At 35.9% G+C, this 17599-nt stretch overlaps 1 protein-coding gene across 1 annotated transcript in view; it reads left to right on the top strand.

Annotated features, from left to right (window-relative positions):
• Positions 1-11773, top strand: part of LOC125226301 (phosphatidate cytidylyltransferase, photoreceptor-specific) — a 46830-nt gene extending 35057 nt beyond the window's left edge. Inside the window, exons 6-11 of the mRNA XM_048130239.1 lie at positions 4497-4663; positions 6004-6156; positions 8207-8335; positions 8882-8999; positions 9466-9476; positions 11373-11773. Of these exons, the coding sequence (XP_047986196.1) occupies positions 4497-4663; positions 6004-6156; positions 8207-8335; positions 8882-8999; positions 9466-9476; positions 11373-11465 (671 nt within the window). The 3' untranslated portion in view covers positions 11466-11773. The remainder of the gene's footprint in view (positions 1-4496; positions 4664-6003; positions 6157-8206; positions 8336-8881; positions 9000-9465; positions 9477-11372) is intronic.
• Positions 11774-17599: the final 5826 nt, after the last annotated feature.

Raw genomic sequence — 17599 nt, 5'->3', positions numbered from 1 at the left:
GTCGCGCGATAGACTATAAAATATCAGGCCGTCCCTGTCGCACTATTAGTAAGTGCGATTATAGGGACGGCTTGGACCAGATTATATTGATGATAATTATTATTTGTAACCATTTAGTTAATATTGTCTTCAGTTACCGCGATAGTTACTCATGAAATAAAAACTATGAAAACGGATTAAATCGTGTATAATGAATTTACAATTCATCCCGACGTTTCGAACACTACAGCGTTCGTGGTCTCTGAGCTAAACGGGTGACTGAGGTAGTGATGGGTAGGACATCAATTTCAAATGAGTTTGTATGAGTACCTCATTTCCAAAAATGAGGTGTTACAATGTCTTACTTCAAATGAGGTGAGGTACTGATCTGTATATATATATAATTTCTAGCATCAGCTGTTTGACAAAATCCATCGGCAACAAAAACTAGTATGTGTAGTTGTGTACTAGGTAAATATCCTTTATACATACTAAATTTCATTAGTCATAATGAGTACTTGAACATTTAACAAGAGAAAATAGATAAAATTAAAAAATATTTCAAGGACTGTCATAGAGGCCTGCATAACAACTTAATTTGATGTTTTTATGGAACTAGGTCTAATTTTGCCATTGAATAATATTATTTACAGTTTGTTCCATTTAAATTACTGCTACAAATTACAGTGGTTTCATATTATTAACAGCTTAATAATAACATACTTTGATTAGCATAGTTACCATAAAACTGCATGTTTTAAAACAAACTAAAGTTCGTATTGTTTTATAATTAGTACCACTTTTACATAAAAATAACAAACCTACCACTCCATGTGTTTTAAAAGCAATATGATAGTAATTAAAAACACCATCAACATTCGCGACGCCGGTAAGTCTTTTCAGTTCAGTTTCACTATTTTTTTGCACACAAATGACACTAAGGCAGAATCACAGGTATATTTGATTGTGTAAAAGTTGTCACCATTATTACATTTTGGCTCATTTATTAGTATTATCACTGTAGGACAAAACTAAACTTTATGCAAATATTGCTAATGCAACTAAGTACGTACAAACTAACTTTTCTTCTGTAAACTGTCATTACTGTCAACGTCAACCGCCTGTGAATTACGTTTCGTGTCGGATTTATTTATCATTCTATTGAATTAAGAAATGAATTATTCTTTCTATTACTGATTAAATACTTAATTAAACTACCATGCTTCACATAATTTATATTATATTTCGGTCAGTAATCTTGTAATTGTTTTTAAGCAAGCTTCGTAAACGCATCTTCGCAGTGGTTGGCCCTCTGTGTTGGTATGCTTGGTATTCCGAATATTCAAAACACTTGAGTTACCATTTCAACGTCCAGTCTAAGAGAGCTCCCTGATTACACATAACAATAGCCATACAAACTCTATTGCTGCGGTAGATCACGTTATACTGGTCAATGTGTTAGCACAATAATAGCTATCAAAAAATTCAAAAATGAAGACCTGCCGCGAAAAACAACATTTTGCATCTCAGCTGCATTTATTCATGACTTCACAAATGCGACAGAGACAAAAGATGTGGTTCACGCGAAATCGTCTGATTTTTCGCGCGATTTTTGCGAGCAAGTTAACTATTCTGGGATCCAAAAGGCGTAAAATGTATGAAAACTTGCGGCGCATAAGATTGTTTTCTTTCGAGTCATGTGTAACGTATTTTTGGTGAGGCAAATTTGAAGCCCGCGTGTGTCTGTCTCACTCCCTCTTATGGTAAACGTAACTATCTGTTTCACTTTGAAAGGATTTTTGAAGTGTTGTTGTCACAGTGCCTCTTCTGTCTTTCCGGTACAAAGCGATTTCCGGTACAAACGAGTCAAACGATACATTTTATTTTATCGGTGGACCTTTTGTCCCGGCCATAAGGTCTGTAGTTCGATAACTGAACGTGTGGTTGATCACTTCATTTGAGGTGTCGACTCTCGCGACGGAGTTTGAGGGCCGCGTCTGCCGCGAGGCGTGCGAGTGGATGATGAGTTTTTGACGTTTTGTGACATTTGAAGTATGTGCATGATCTGTGAGGAATGAGGTGTTTGTGTTGCTACTGTTGCGAGCGAGTATTTGAGGGCCGCGAGGCGCGCGTGTGGATGATGAGTTTTGACGTTTTTGTGACATTTGAAGTACGTGAATGCTTTGTGAGGCGTGAGGTGTTTGTGTTGCGACTGTCACAAGCGAGTAAAATGAGGTGCGGTGAGTTGAAGTGTGATGCAATACATTTTTGCCGTGTGAAGTACTGCGACAAATTAACAATATGAGTGGTACAAATGAGGTGCCTCACGAGTGAGGAACTCAACACTAGACTGAGGAAAAATTACAATGTGCAAAAGCTACCTACATACCTACATACATATTCATATATATAACTATTTAGTTGTTGAAGAAAAACATTCACACAACAATAACATAGGTCAACTAGCTCAGTAAATGTAAGGAAGTCAGCACATTACTAATACTATGCCCACACTATGACCTATGTACCTGACCTGACGTGTAATATTTTATTTTATCAACAAAGGCACAATAAAGATTGTATTGTATTTTTGTATGAAAATAAAAAATAGGAAAGAAATATAGTAAGTCTTTTTTAATAGAATATTTATTCTATTAAAAAATATAAAAAAAACTTAATAAATCCAAAAAAAGGTTCAAATGATTAAAAAAGACTCCGGAATGGAACTCGAGATCTTCTGCTTCATAGTCAATGCGTTTGACCGAGACGCCATTTCGATTTACACTAGCAGTGTCGAAATACACGATATGTATCTTTATTGACAAAATGCGTCATTATTTCTGAGTCTACTTGAGTTAAGTAAACCAATATCTTTAAATAATTACTTGTCAAGAGCCAAGTGTCACTGATGACAATGTCAACTAAAAATGCGCGAAATATGACGGCTCTGTGTCTGTACACAAAATTTGGCACGCACATTTTCGTAAAATTAATAAAAAATTCACATGGATTTGTCCATGATTTCTGTATGAAACAATGTATTTCGTTAAATACTGCGACGATGGATAATGTATAGTAGATGTATGCGCATATTTTTATTTAGTTGTAGTGTGCAGTGACTAAATAAATGGTAGATGTTTTTTGTATGGAAAGCGAGCCACCTTAAGTGTGTAGCACAACAGTGTTTTCTATAATACTGTTACGAGTAGGTACTGTTTTCCCATTGGTGGTGGGACAATATTATAAAGCCAGTGATACACTATCCCGCGACCGGTGACGAGTCAAGCAAAGTCGAGGAAATGTGATACACACTGGCCACCCGTGTTACACTCTTACGGTTATTTATTTATAACAGGAAAAGTTTATCCATCCATTAGGACTTAGGACTCTTTTAGTATCAATACCCATATCCTTCAAAAACAAGACAACAGTAGTTATAGGAGATAATCAAATCGGGTCACTTCAGAATGCAGCCATTGATAGTTGACATCCAATTATTGTATAGCTTGTCTTTTGACCTTGAACATTAACAGCTTTGTAATGACCGAAGGGTAAAATTAGGCATGTTATTAAATTTACAATATTAATGAAGGTTATACAAACAAGTTAGGCAAGACGTAATTAATAATATTATCCAGTTCTCCACGCATTATGCGTGGCGTGGTTGACCTTTGATACGCATTCCGCACAAATTAAAATTATTCCTGGTTGCAAGGCACGCTTTCTTCATAATTATTTATTTATTAAATTATTTTACTATTATTATTATTTAATAAAATGAAACATCCATGCATATCTTCTACGAACAAACCTATTTAGGGTTCATTGAGAATTCCCATTTGAGTTTCATTACGTTGAAGTACTCCATAGTTGTGCTGAATTATATGCGATCTCAACAGTCCGCAATGTAACTAAAATAGGCTAGTTTCTTACTAGTCAAATCAGCTTCTTTTTATGAACTGTCAAAACGATTTGCTAATATGGAATTACTATGAAATACTGAGGAGTGACGTCACGGTCAATTCATTTACTTTATATTTTTCTCTTTGACTTATTAAATAGAAATTATGTTTAAAAATAAGTACTGTCCATATTTTTCTTCTAATTATGTGGTGCTTTATTTCGTGCACTGCATAAAATATTTTATTTTAAGTATAGGAAAGTAGCCTATTGTGTGTTGGCCGTTTAACCCGTAGAAAAATAGGTATTAGCATCCATATGACCTTAGAAAGATCAAAATAGTTTCTGTTTTACAGTTTAACTTATACTTAATAGTACCACGCTGAAAGTGCCGCCCACCCCCTCTCGGTTACCTCACAGTTACCGCCTGTCAAAAACGCGAACAGTCGACCTGTCATATTTGACTCATACAAGCATAGTACGCGTTCACCTACACGGGCTTAGACTGTGTGCTGGAAACGCGCCTCTTTCATATATTTGGTCGCCAGTGTCCGAGGTGTGATAGTACGCAATATTTTCCTAATACAAAATTAATCGTATCTTATTTTTCTCCATAGGCCTAATCTGGTTCATAGTGCCAGTGTCCATGATCATCTGCAATGACGTGATGGCATACGTATTCGGCTTCTTCTTCGGCAAGACTCCGCTCATCAAGCTTAGCCCTAAGAAGACCTGGGAGGGTTTCATTGGAGGCGGTTTCTCCACTGTTGTGTTTGGTCTCGTGGTGAGTACATAATTTCTTACGCACAACATGAACTTATGAAGCTGGATTTAGTGTCGTGGACGTGGACCGACCGCGCGGAGCGATCCACACGACGAATTTGTATGAAGTTGATGTCGTCCGCGCGAACCCATTCACTTTACTCTAAAACGCTCCTTGAACTTTATACATATATAATCCGGCGCGGATCGCTTCGCATGGTCGGTCCGCGTGACACAATCAAAATACTACTGCAACTCGCGCGTATAAAAATGCAAGTCACTGCTGTTTGTGTTCTGGACAAAATGCGCGGACCACTTTGTCTGGCAAACAAAAATTCCACACGGCTTGCCACAAGTGCTTAGCATGGTTGCGTTTGTCTCCGATATAAGGCTTCGTTCCGCACTAGCTAGTATGTCTCGCTTAACTTCAAACTTGGGTAAATCCATTTTCCTATAAGGTTGATTATCTTTTACATCATATTACATTTTTTTATATATTCAACCTTAAAGCAGAAATGTATTTACCCAAGTTTGAAATTAAGCGACACGTATGTTAGTTGTAGAATATTTCTAGTCAGCATTAAGCCGTATTATACTCATAACATTTGATAGAAAACCGAAAACTGCACGTATCTACAGCTAAGCTAAGGTACTAAATATGAACACGGAAAAAGTGCCAAAAATATTATGACCACGCATATAGTAACGCGTATAGGTATTAACTCAGAATGTATGTCGCGGAAGCCGATCAGAAAATCCGTCTGATTGTAGTAACGGCATGTTATGACATTAGCTAAAACCAAATAAATAGGTTCGTTCAGACAGAAACACTGTAGAAATAAGACTTAAAATAATAACTTAATAAGTAATAGGAGCCTCGTGTAATTGGGTGGCTCCGTCGACTCGAGAAACGAGACAACGATGTAACAATATGCCTAGAAATATCATGATCATGATCTAGCGTGGCTGAATATTACGATCGGATACCGTCATGCGTACATAGTTTTGAAACTTTGTATCGCTGTTTATTACCTTGATTATACTTTTAATGGAAGCGACGAAACGAAACGCTATTAACGTTTGTGATTACGCTATTTATAGGCATGTTTTTTAATGATTGATTAGAGCAACCTGTGCTTGTATTTTTACTTACGTTTTAAAATATGCATTATGCATGCACATAACAAAACCTTAAAAAACTTCTAAATATTTGAACTTAAACTTTGTGTTTGTCACATGTCGCTGACACATATTTTTACATTCCCCGATTACTTTCTTATGCTGAATGGGAATATGCTGTCGTCACGTGCCTTTGATAGTTGCCAGCCCCGTTACGAACTAATTGTCAATTTTCTGTTCCAGCTATCGTACATGATGTCCCAATACCCGTACCTGGTGTGCCCGATCGAGTACTCCGATTCTCTGGGTCGCATGACGATGGATTGCGAGCCATCGCCACTCTTCCGCCTGCAAGAATACACTCCTCCACAGTTTGCGCAGCCTCTCATGAAGATCGTGAGTAGTACTAATGTCTTGATATCACTACCTGGTGTGTCCGATCGAGTACTCCGACTCTTTGGGTCGCATGACGATGGATTGCGAGCCATCGCCACTTTTCATCCTGCAAAAATTGACTCTTCCACAGTTTTGCGCAGCCTCTCATGAAGATCGTGAGTAGTACTAATGTCTTAATACCTGGTGTGCCCGATCGAGTACTCCGATTCTCTGAGCCGCATGACGATGGACTGCGAGCCATAGCCACTCTTATTCCGCCTGCAAGAATACACACCTCCACAGTTTGCGCAGCCTCTCATGAAGATTGTGAGTAGTACTAATGTCTTGATATCACTACCTGGTGTGTCCGATCGAGTACTCCGATTCTCTGGGCCGCATGACGATGGACTGCGAGCCATCGCCACTCTTCCGCCTGCAAGAATACACTCCTCCACAGCTTGCGCAGTAGGGTGGAGCGAAAAAACACTTTTCTGGAATTAGCAAACCTAATAGTTATCAATCAATGCCCCTTAGTCTATGAAGCCTTTGTGCAAATTTTCAGCTTTTTAAATCAACATCTTCTGCCTCCGCATTAGGGTTGAAATTTTGAAAATCTCATACAAACTTAAAAATTCAACTTTCAGATAAAAAAAAAAATTCGACTGTATTATGTTTAGTATATGTTATTGATACATATCATTATGAGAAACTACAAAAAGTTGCGAAAATAGCGTCAAGAATGGCCAAAGTTTGTCTAGTTTCAGTACATTCGCCAAAATAGCCGCTAAAATAATGAAAATTGGCGATTTTTAACGCTATTTTCGCAATTTTTGGTAGTTTCTTGTAATAATATGTATCAATAATGTATACTGAACATAATACTGCCGAAAAACATTTTTTATCTAAAAGTTGAATTTTTAGGTTTGTATGAGATTTTCAAAATTTCAAACCTAGTGCATAGGCAGAAGATGTTAATTTAAAAAGCTGAAAATTTGCACAAAGGCTTCATAGACTAAGGGGCATTGATTGATAACTATTAGGTTTGCTAATTCCAGAAAAGTGTTTTTTCGCTCCACCCTATTGCGCAGCCTCTCATGAAGATCGTGAGTAGTACTAATGTTTTGATATCACCACCTGGTGTGCCCGATCGAGTACTCCGATTCTCTGGGTCGCATGACGATGGACTGTGAGCCATCGCCGCTTTTCCGCCTGCAAGAATACACTGCTCCACAGTTTGCGCAGCCTTTCATGAAGATCGTGCCTCTCATGAAGATCGTGAGTAGTACTGTCTTAATATCAGTACCTGGTGTGCCCAATCGAGTACTCTCAGCCGCATGACGGATGCCATATCAAAAGATACTTGTAATAGTTGGGTATCTTCTCTTTCTTATTTATTTATTCAGTTGGATTTTATATTGCCTGACACAGAACAGTGCAGTATTTTTTTCTGCTGTTTGCGTTTTATCTAGTCATTAATCAATAATACATTTTACTCACATTAACGTCACAAAAAACAAATCTCGTCATAGGTCGTCGACGAAGATAGTATAATTGAAAATTAATTTAAAGCTCTATGGCTGCTGTACTCGTTTTTCTACAAATATAGTTTACTAGCTTTTGCCCGCGACTTCGCTCGCGTTAGAAAGAGACAAAACGTAGCCTATGTCACTCTCCATTCCCTCAACTATTTTCACTTAAAATATCACGTCAATTCGTTGCTCCGTTTAGCCGTGAAAGACGGACAAACAAACAGACACACACACTTTCCCATTTATATTAGTATAGATACATTTTTCAGTAAGGGTATAGTAATGTATGTTTGTGGGTTTGAGTTCCGGTGAGGGAATTTATTTGTCATGGTTGTTTTCTATGTATATAAATATATGAAAGTCTAGTACTTTATCCATAACAAGCAATACAACAATAATATTAATTTTGTTTTGTTGATCAAATCGTTGAAATATTGCAAAAAGGCCAGGTCGTACTCGAAACCGACGATCATGTATGACGAACGTTATGAAAGTGAGTATTCTCTACACAAGTATATTAATAATTCGTTTTTGTTCCACAGTTCGGTATGGAGAAGCTCAACATGTACCCGTTCATGATCCACTCCCTCGCGCTGAGCATATTCAGCTCAGTCATCGGACCGTTTGGAGGGTTCTTCGCTTCTGGCTTCAAGCGAGCTTTCAAGATTAAGGTTTGTTTAATTAATTGAGCATGTTTCATAGATAACGGATTAAAAAATGAAGGTGGATTTTTATTAGGGAAGTAATGCTTTTTACTCTCGGTTACTTTTTTACGTGACCATTAAAGAAATTTTTCGCAAAACCAATTGATTAAGCAGTTTAAACGTGAAGTTGAGGTAAAATAATATCTGAATATTTTTTACAGGCCGCATTTTCCTACCGATTCTTGTCAAATGTGGACGCTTGGTAGAGAAAAAAGATTATTTGTTTAATTAGTTTTGTGGAAACTTTCGTGGTTGGAGTTATGAGGGTTACCCACGGAACACCATAGAGGGTTCGGGGCTTCTTCGGGCAGACCGAAAATGAGATGGGATGACTTGAACGCATTCTACCTAAAATAGTGATAAAACGCCGATGACTGTGTCCAGTGGAAAAAGCGAGGAGAGGCCTTTGCCTTTGCCCAGAACTACACTAAAATAGGCTAGTTAAAAAATAGCGTCAATAGGACAATAGTATCAGACAGTACAGTTGATACAAATTTTTTTTTGTCATTCTAGGACTTTGGTGATGTGATTCCCGGGCACGGCGGCATTATGGACCGTTTCGACTGCCAGTTCCTCATGGCCACGTTCGTCAACGTCTACATCACCAGCTTCATCCGCACCGCTGCAACAGGTACTAACTATATTCAATTATTTAAAGGACAAACTGATTTCATCATTATCAATTCATTTATTTGCTGAGATCACAGGCAATTACATAATAATTAAATATATGGTTAGTATTCTACAAAACTAAATTTTCTATCAATGACATTACAAAATTAGAATAAATAAATTAATTGAAAACCATGGAAGCGAAAATATTACTGTATATTACTGTCGCAAAGTTAGTATTTTGGCTATCAAATAGTCGGGCTGTAGGTAACACCAATAATATCATCATGGGCAAACCACACAGGCAATCGCCCGTCTTGCCATCCCCTTGACGGTGTAATAACCACGAATCAAATTTTATTATTAAAAAAAAACACATAGTGGACCGATTTTCATCAAACATGGCTAAGAACACTCCCGACTAATTCAGCTTTCAAACAAAAAAAAACGAAATCTAAATCGGTTGATCACGTCAAACTTATAAGTCTTAAGCCAGGTTTAGACGAGCAAGTTCTTGCTGCAATAAATTGAGCAATAACTTGCGTTTTTGTTTACACTACATGCAATTTTTGTAGCACAAGTTACATCTGCAAGCTGACAAGCAAGTTCTTGCTGGAAGATTTTGCAGGACTGTTTATATTAGCAATAACTTGTGGCAACTTTTGTTGCATCAAATCGTTGGTCTGTTTAGACTACCTGCAATTTTTCTGTCGCAAGTCTTTTTTAGAAGTTATTAGCAAGATCTTCCTGGCAAGTTCTTGCATACGTGTTTAAATGGGATAAGTATGTTGGCGATTATACCACAAGTATTTACAAATTAAAAATGCCCGCTCATAGTAAAATGCGTGCATCTGCGGCGATAATAATAGTAGTGGGGAAGAAAACACGGAAGAATCGGAAGGGGGTAAAAGATTGGATTTTAAGACGAGATGTTATAGGAATACAACGCAATTTATTAATCGAACTACGATAAGAAGAACCTTCACGGTATAAAAAAAATTGTAAAAACTGGCCAAGAGCGTGTCGGGCCACGCTCAGTGTAGGTTTCCGTAGTTTTCCGTATTTTTCTCAGAAACTACTGAACCTATCAAGTTAAAAACAATTTTTGCTGCCTGCTTTTTGCTGCTAGATTAGCTGCAGCAAAGCTGTTTTTAGGGTTCCGTAGTCAACTAGGAACCCTTATAGTTTCGCCATGTCTGTCTGTCCGTCCGTCCGTCCGTCCGTCCGCGGATAATCTCAGTAACCGTTAGCACTAGAAAGCTGAAATTTGGTACCAATATGTATATCAATCACGCCAACAAAGTGCAAAAATAAAAAATGGAAAAAAATGTTTTATTAGGGTACCCCCCCTACATGTAAAGTGGGGGCTGATATTTTTTTTCATACCAACCCCAACATGTGATATATTGTTGGATAGGTATTTAAAAATGAATAAGGGTTTACTCAGACAGTTTTTTGATAATATTAATATTTTCGAAAATAATCGCTCCTAAAGGAAAAAAAGTGCGTCCCCCCCCCCCTCTAACTTTTGAACCATATGTTTAAAAAATATGAAAAAATCACAACAGTAGAACTTCATAAAGACTTTCTAGGAAAATTGTTTTGAACTTGATAGGTTCAGTAGTTTTTGAGAAAAATACGGAAAACTACGGAACCCTACACTGAGCGTGGCCCGACACGCTCTTGGCCGGTTTTTTTTCCTAATTTTGTTTCGATAATCTTTACACTTTGTGTCCCATAATTCTCCATGTTGCTCATAGTGCGATATCAATTTGATGACTTTGTCACGGGTCTAAACTTTTCTATCCGACATGTCAGCAAGAAAACTTTATTCCGTCGACAAAATAAACACAGAAGTTATTGCAGGGATATCTAAAATGTGTTTACACGTTGTACTTGCGGCAAGTGTTGCAAGTTGTAAAACTTGCAAGAAGTCATCTTGCAGCGACTGTTTACACATGGACATTACATTGCAAAAGTATTGTTCTGCAAGTTTTATTGCTCGTCTAAACGTGCAAGTTATACAACCTACGATAATTGCAGAAGTTACTTGCCGAGTCTATTTTTTGATGTTTACACGCAGAGCTTGCAGCAAGCTAGCGAAAGTTGAAAAAATACAGAAGTTAGCTGTTTACACGACGCAAGTCACTCGTGGAAGTCAACTTCTGCAAATTTAATTGCTCGTCTAAACCTGGCTTTATAACACCCCGTCGTTTTTGCGTCGGGGGTAAAACAAACCGACTGGCGCGAAATTTTGAAAGCAAAAGAGTTTGACGACCCCTTCGACCGAAGTCGATCACTATTAGACCTACCCCTGGAGATCACTAAAAATAATACATCTTTCGATTTAGTTTTGTCCGAACCCTAAATAACATTACCTTCCTCTTTCCAGGTATACAACTTGAAACCGGAGCAGCAGCTGCAACTTTTCTACGCTCTGAAGGAGTCTCTGGAGAACCGGAACATCCTCAACATGGTACCGTAAGGTGCAGGCTTCCAAGGTATCTCAGCTATCACTACTTGCGAAGAGAGCGCAGTTGTACTGAGTTGAACAACTTGAACACCTCCGCGTAAGGGCTTCCCCAAACTTACCGACGCGGCATCGGCTCTAGCGACCAGAAACCGCTCGTTAGTACGAAGAATCTTACGCGGCGTCGCTGCTGAAAGAGGATCCAGTATTATAGAGCAGTTCCCGAAAACTTTGTACATAGCCACGTCAGCAAATTTTAATTGATCCTATTTTGCTACCAATACCAACAGTTAGTGATATAAGTCGACTTTCGTAAGAAATATACAGGATAATTGTTATAATTAAGAAAATATAGGTACTAGAGAACCTTAATGACCAAACAAAACTTACTAAAATCTCAATTCATGAAATAAATCTTGGTAACAAAAAAGGAATAATAAAAACCAATTCAACTTTTTCCTTAATTTTTGTACAAACTTTTCGAAAACTACTGTATAGAGAGTTACTGTCAAAGTAAAATGTGTAACCACAGTGCATAGACGGCCATCTCTCGACACTGGCTTAAAACTTTTGAACCTCAGTTTTGACAATTTGGCCCATATTCTTAGCTTCATATGTGTTAAAATGTCAAATATAATATTAGCGCCATCTAGTCGAGCGTCCCCCGAAGGTGTAACGCCATCTAGGCCACCGTACCTTTTTCTTACGTTATTTTCTTAGGCTTTATCTGTCTATACGGAGTTACATTAGTCTTTGACGCATACTAACGAGCGATTTTTGGTCAGCTAAAGCCGATTCCGCGTCGGTAGGTTTGGAAAAACCCTAAGCCGTTCTGAAGGACAATTTTTTTGGTTTGTTTACAATCGAATTTGTACTTTTACTTCTTTTTTTTCAGTTGCCTTCCAGCATCTTCTGTGCCAACTTTTGTAAGAAATTTTTCATGACACGTTTATGTTTTAATTAGGTAAATAATTCATGAAAATACCCTAAAACGTGACGGTTTTTCAACCAGTGCAAAACTGCTTGGAAGGGAACATATCCGGCTATGTACCTCTAAAGGAATGCATACATTTTGTTCTAGTCTCATAATTGTAAAATCATTTGCCTTGAACCAACATTGCGGAAAAATAATGACCAAAATTTGTTTTTACAGAAACTTCGCAAGGCAAGCGATAAAACAATTAGTTAATAAAAGTATATAATATTGGCTCTCCTAAAATACGAGTATATGATAAAGCGATGAAAATAATAAAAAAAATATATTAGAATTAATTCTAGGTGTAATAGAAAATATTATTGTTAAGTCTTGACACATACTACCTTACCTATTTTTTATGTGCTATTAAATTTAAAGCAATATCGCCTCGAGGACTAAAATGTAACAAACGTTTGGTTCATAATTTAAAACTCCAGTATTATTACGGTAAAATAAAGTCCTATCACTTCACAGATGCAATACGAGATCCACGATCCTATAAGTGGTACAGATATAATGCATATTAATATTTCATCGTAATTTCTCGGAAACATTTGTGATAGTTCGATCAACGTTAGAACTTCTTGTACTGAGACTGATTGAAATATCACGTCCGTGCGTTTCCGTGAAAATACGAAGAAAAAATATTTCGTACTACATCAGGCCCCGTAGCCGAATGGCATTTCTCCGACGCCAAACGAAAGCGATAAATACGCAACGATAGAGATAGAAATATTTCGTAGCGTTTCGTGACATCAGTAATGTGTTTCGATATATCGACTACGAGTTAAAGCCAAAATACGAAGCTAATTCTGTCGTTAGACTTGCTTGATTTCACTTGGGTTCTAAGCCTAATGTGTTTTATAACTTTTGGTGTGTGTGTGGATTGAGTGAGCACCTTCCGAAAATAAAAAAAAATATGCTGATCATTTAGTAAAAGTTCTAAAACAATTGTAAAACGAATCTCTGAATTTGTAAAAAGATAAATCAAAAGATACAGCCATTAACATGTGCTCACTCAGTTCTCACAAACTACCAACGAAAACAGTGAATATATTCATTTAACATATAATATTTATATACTAACATTTAGTAAAAAATAGGCCAACCTACCTCTATAAATATTAGATCACCTAGTGACGTATTAAATTTTTTACAAATAGTTTCTTATGCTCACTCAATCCACACACTTTTGAAAAGCCGAATTTTGATGAAAAACATAAGATTTAGACCGCTATTATATGTATATAGTTTAGTAAAAGTGAAATGGGAATTTGTAAAATACAAAACGAACCACTAACGTGTCAGGTTTTTTTATAATATATTTTTGTAAGTGCTCACTCAGTCCACACGTTTTGAGAAAGTTAAAAATGTAAATATCTTACGATTTGTTGCACCTAAGACACTCGAAAGTACTTCAACATTTAGTAAAAATTTTTACTAAATATCCACCATCTAATATTTTATATTCGTTGTCTGGTTTTAAAGATATTCAGACATAACTTTTCTCATACAAATGTATCAAGTAGGGTGACCACACTATGTCGGCTCCTGATTTTCCCCACCTTCCCATTGTCATATTGAGATTGGGGAGTTTCGTTCGTTCAATTTTGATAATATGAAACTAATACCATATAAATATCCATCTGCAAACTGTTTTTAGGTTATGTTCTTGGCCTAGTGATGATGTGTATTGTGTAATTTTTATCGACGTCAGGATAATAACCATATCGACATGCATGCATTAAAAAGGACATGAATGATAATTGGTAAGAAACAAAGAATATAATACTTCACTAGTAAGAAACCAGAACCTGGTAATCTAATCGCGCTAACAGATGAGCGTACCGGATTTGTAAGTGGGAGCAAGAAATAGTTATTCTTTTCTCGCTCCCACTTACAAATCCGGTAAACTATTATCAAAATTGAACGAAACTCCCCAATCTCAATATGACAATGGGAAGGTGGGGAAAATCAGGAGCCGACATAGTGTGGTCACCCTACTTGATACATTTGTATGAGAAAAGTTATGTCTGAATATCTTTAAAACCAGACAACGAATATAAAATATTAGATGGTGGATATTTAGTAAAAATTTTTACTAAATGTTGAAGTACTTTCGAGTGTCTTAGGTGCTACAAATCGTAAGATATTTACATTTTTAACTTTCTCAAAACGTGTGGACTGAGTGAGCACTTACAAAAATTTATTATAAAAAAACCTGACACGTTAGTGGTTCGTTTTGTATTTTACAAATTCCCATTTCACTTTTACTAAACTATACACATGTAATAGCGGTCTAAATCTTATGTTTTTCATCAAAATTCGGCTTTTCAAAAGTGTGTGGATTGAGTGAGCATAAGAAACTATTTGTAAAAAATTTAATACGTCACTAGGTGATCTAATATTTATAGAGGTAGGTTGGCCTATTTTTTACTAAATGTTAGTATATAAATTTATATGTTAAATGAATATATTCACTGTTTTCGTTGGTAGTTTGTGAGAACTGAGTGAGCACATGTTAATGGCTGTATCTTTTGATTTATCTTTTTACAAATTCAGAGATTCGTTTTACAATTGTTTTAGAACTTTTACTAAATGATCAGCATATTTTTTTTTATTTTCGGAAGGTGCTCACTCAATCCACACACACACAACTTTTGTACTTCGGGCGTTGTGGCATTGCATCTTTGTGGCAATAGGCGTTCAAAAGCTAACATGCTACCATAAAAGCGTAACGTGTTTATCCATAGATAGATACTGTTCAAAAAATGGATTATCGTTACACAGCAGTTATTTTAGTATGTTATCTCATTGGATAAGAATATCATTATAATTCCTAATCATACAAAAATACTCCTGTCCCCAAATAAATCATTTATACATCAATATATCCGGCATCGAAATATGTTGTAGGATTAAAAATTAAAAGTATATGTGTTGTCTCGAAATATTATTTTAAGGTAAACTAAAATAAAATAGGTAAATTATTATAAATATGTCTATTATAGGTTTCATTTAGAGATATTTCTGGTTTTGAAATTGTTAGTTTAGTTTTGTTACTATATTCAAGATATAATTATATCCTGATTTTATATTTCATTATTGTTTACAATTTCACATGTAAGCCACTGATGGAGAGGTATTTTTTTACCAATCGGAATATATAAAATTATCAGGTTTTTTTTATTATTATTTCACTAGTTCCTTATATTTTTGGTGTCTTCTTTGATCGTCCCATTCGTTTTTCGTTAAGTTCTTAAATAATGAGCCGTTAAGAAAAATATAAACATTTCTTATGATCAGAGAACACACTACTTACGAAACTGACGAAGAATGGAAAGAACATGGCAAAAAACGAATGGGACGAGTCAAGTCGATACCATATTTGTGGTGACTGGATAAGACAGGGAAGCTTGCATTTCTTTCTTCGCTGACTGATATTTGATATGACTGCTTGAACTTTAGCACATATAGTTTTTGAACCTTTACCTACGGTTAGCATGCTGAGTTTAACACTTGAGGTTCCGTCTAAAAAGATCTGCCTTAGAAAATGTCTTCGAACGAGCGAGCATTCCTTCGTCGTTCTTACACCGATAAAGTATGGAAGTCGCTCGCTCAGAGCTGTGCTCAGAACACTAACACTAAGTGAAAACGCAGGTTAAGAAGCGTCAACGATTGTACTCTTAGCTAGAAGGCCTGACGAATATTCTAAAATTGGCCGAATAAATGTCATCATTCCTATGTTAATATTTAGTATGCTAACGTACTTTGTAGTTTCTTTAACAAAATTTAGAAAACAAAAATTCTGAATTATATTTATTAATATTGATCGGTATTGGAATTGGTTATTAGTGGATACGGTTTAGGTATAACTATAATGCTTATTGTTAGTAAATTACTTTCGTTTTCTTAGGACTTTTTCGTGTTATCAATAAGTTACTCATGTTTCTCAAATATATTGTTAAGGCTTAAGATGTATTTAAAAATGCTATCCTATTTTAATGTAAAACAAAACTATTAATGACTATATTTTACTTTACCTTAGAAATGGTAAAATATTGTTTTCTATATAAATAATGAAAGTTTGACAATAAGTTGTCATTGTTTTTTTTTTATTTAAATGGTGTTATTAATACGCCAAGGGTCTCCATAAAGGGTTGAATAGTGAATTAATCGTAATGCGAGGAATTTCCGCAAAAACAGATGGCGTCAGTTCACCATCTAAGTTAGAAACTAGCGTGCTCTAAAAAGGAGATACGCCGTCAATTTTTACAGCTGTCATATCAATACATTTTATTTTAGCTTTGTTTCTTGTACATTACGAAGTGTATTGTAAACTATTGTTAATATATTGCCTAAATTTCTTTTGGCTATTATTGAAACATTATTTTAGGCAATTTGGCTATAATACAGCCAGGCAAAAAGAGTGTAAATTAAAAAGAAGCAACATCGTTTTATCGTTCCGATATATCTATGTTTCGTGACGCATTGGTTTTACTGTAATGTCATGTAAACATGTTTTTACTAATAAATAATAATAATATGAAAGGGATGGCAGTAAGTGATGGCAACTTTTTAGCCAGACTGTTTAGTCTTTGAATGATTCCCGACATACGTTTATTCGGAGTCGTTTAAAGCTTTACCACCTTATTCATAAAAAAGTTACTGAACTGAAAGTAAAAAAAGTGTTTTGTCCCTTTCTGTCATGTTGACTTATGCATCTGAGAAAGGGACAAAACACTTATCTAATCAGTTCAGTAACTTTTTATGAATAAGGGGGTTAGTAAATTGGGCGCGCTTTAGTAAATTGGCGTAATATCGGCACTACTTTTAAAAAAACTTGTATCTTCTTCTGTAAATGAAGAGAAAAATGTATTAAGTATGTATGGAATGCGTATATACTTACTACGTTTTGTCTTTGAGGAGCAGTGTGAGTCTGTGAGATACGAGATTTTTTAAAAGTAGTGACGATATGTACTTGTTGGCGTGGACAGGTAGACTGTTAAGTTTGGTGATGTTTTTGTGATTTTACGTTATGTTGACTTTTGATTATTTTCGCTAGCTGTTTAGATGTATACGTATGTAGTTATGTGTGCTATGCTAACCTTTGGAAAACTAAAAAATTACACTCATATCTTCCTAATGCATAATATTTTTGAAGTTTTCCAAA

This window comes from Leguminivora glycinivorella, chromosome 5 (assembly GCF_023078275.1).
Source record: "Leguminivora glycinivorella isolate SPB_JAAS2020 chromosome 5, LegGlyc_1.1, whole genome shotgun sequence".
Lineage (NCBI taxonomy): Eukaryota > Metazoa > Arthropoda > Insecta > Lepidoptera > Tortricidae > Leguminivora > Leguminivora glycinivorella.
Note: the sequence above shows the minus strand (reverse complement) of the source record. Positions and strands in the feature narration are given on the sequence as shown.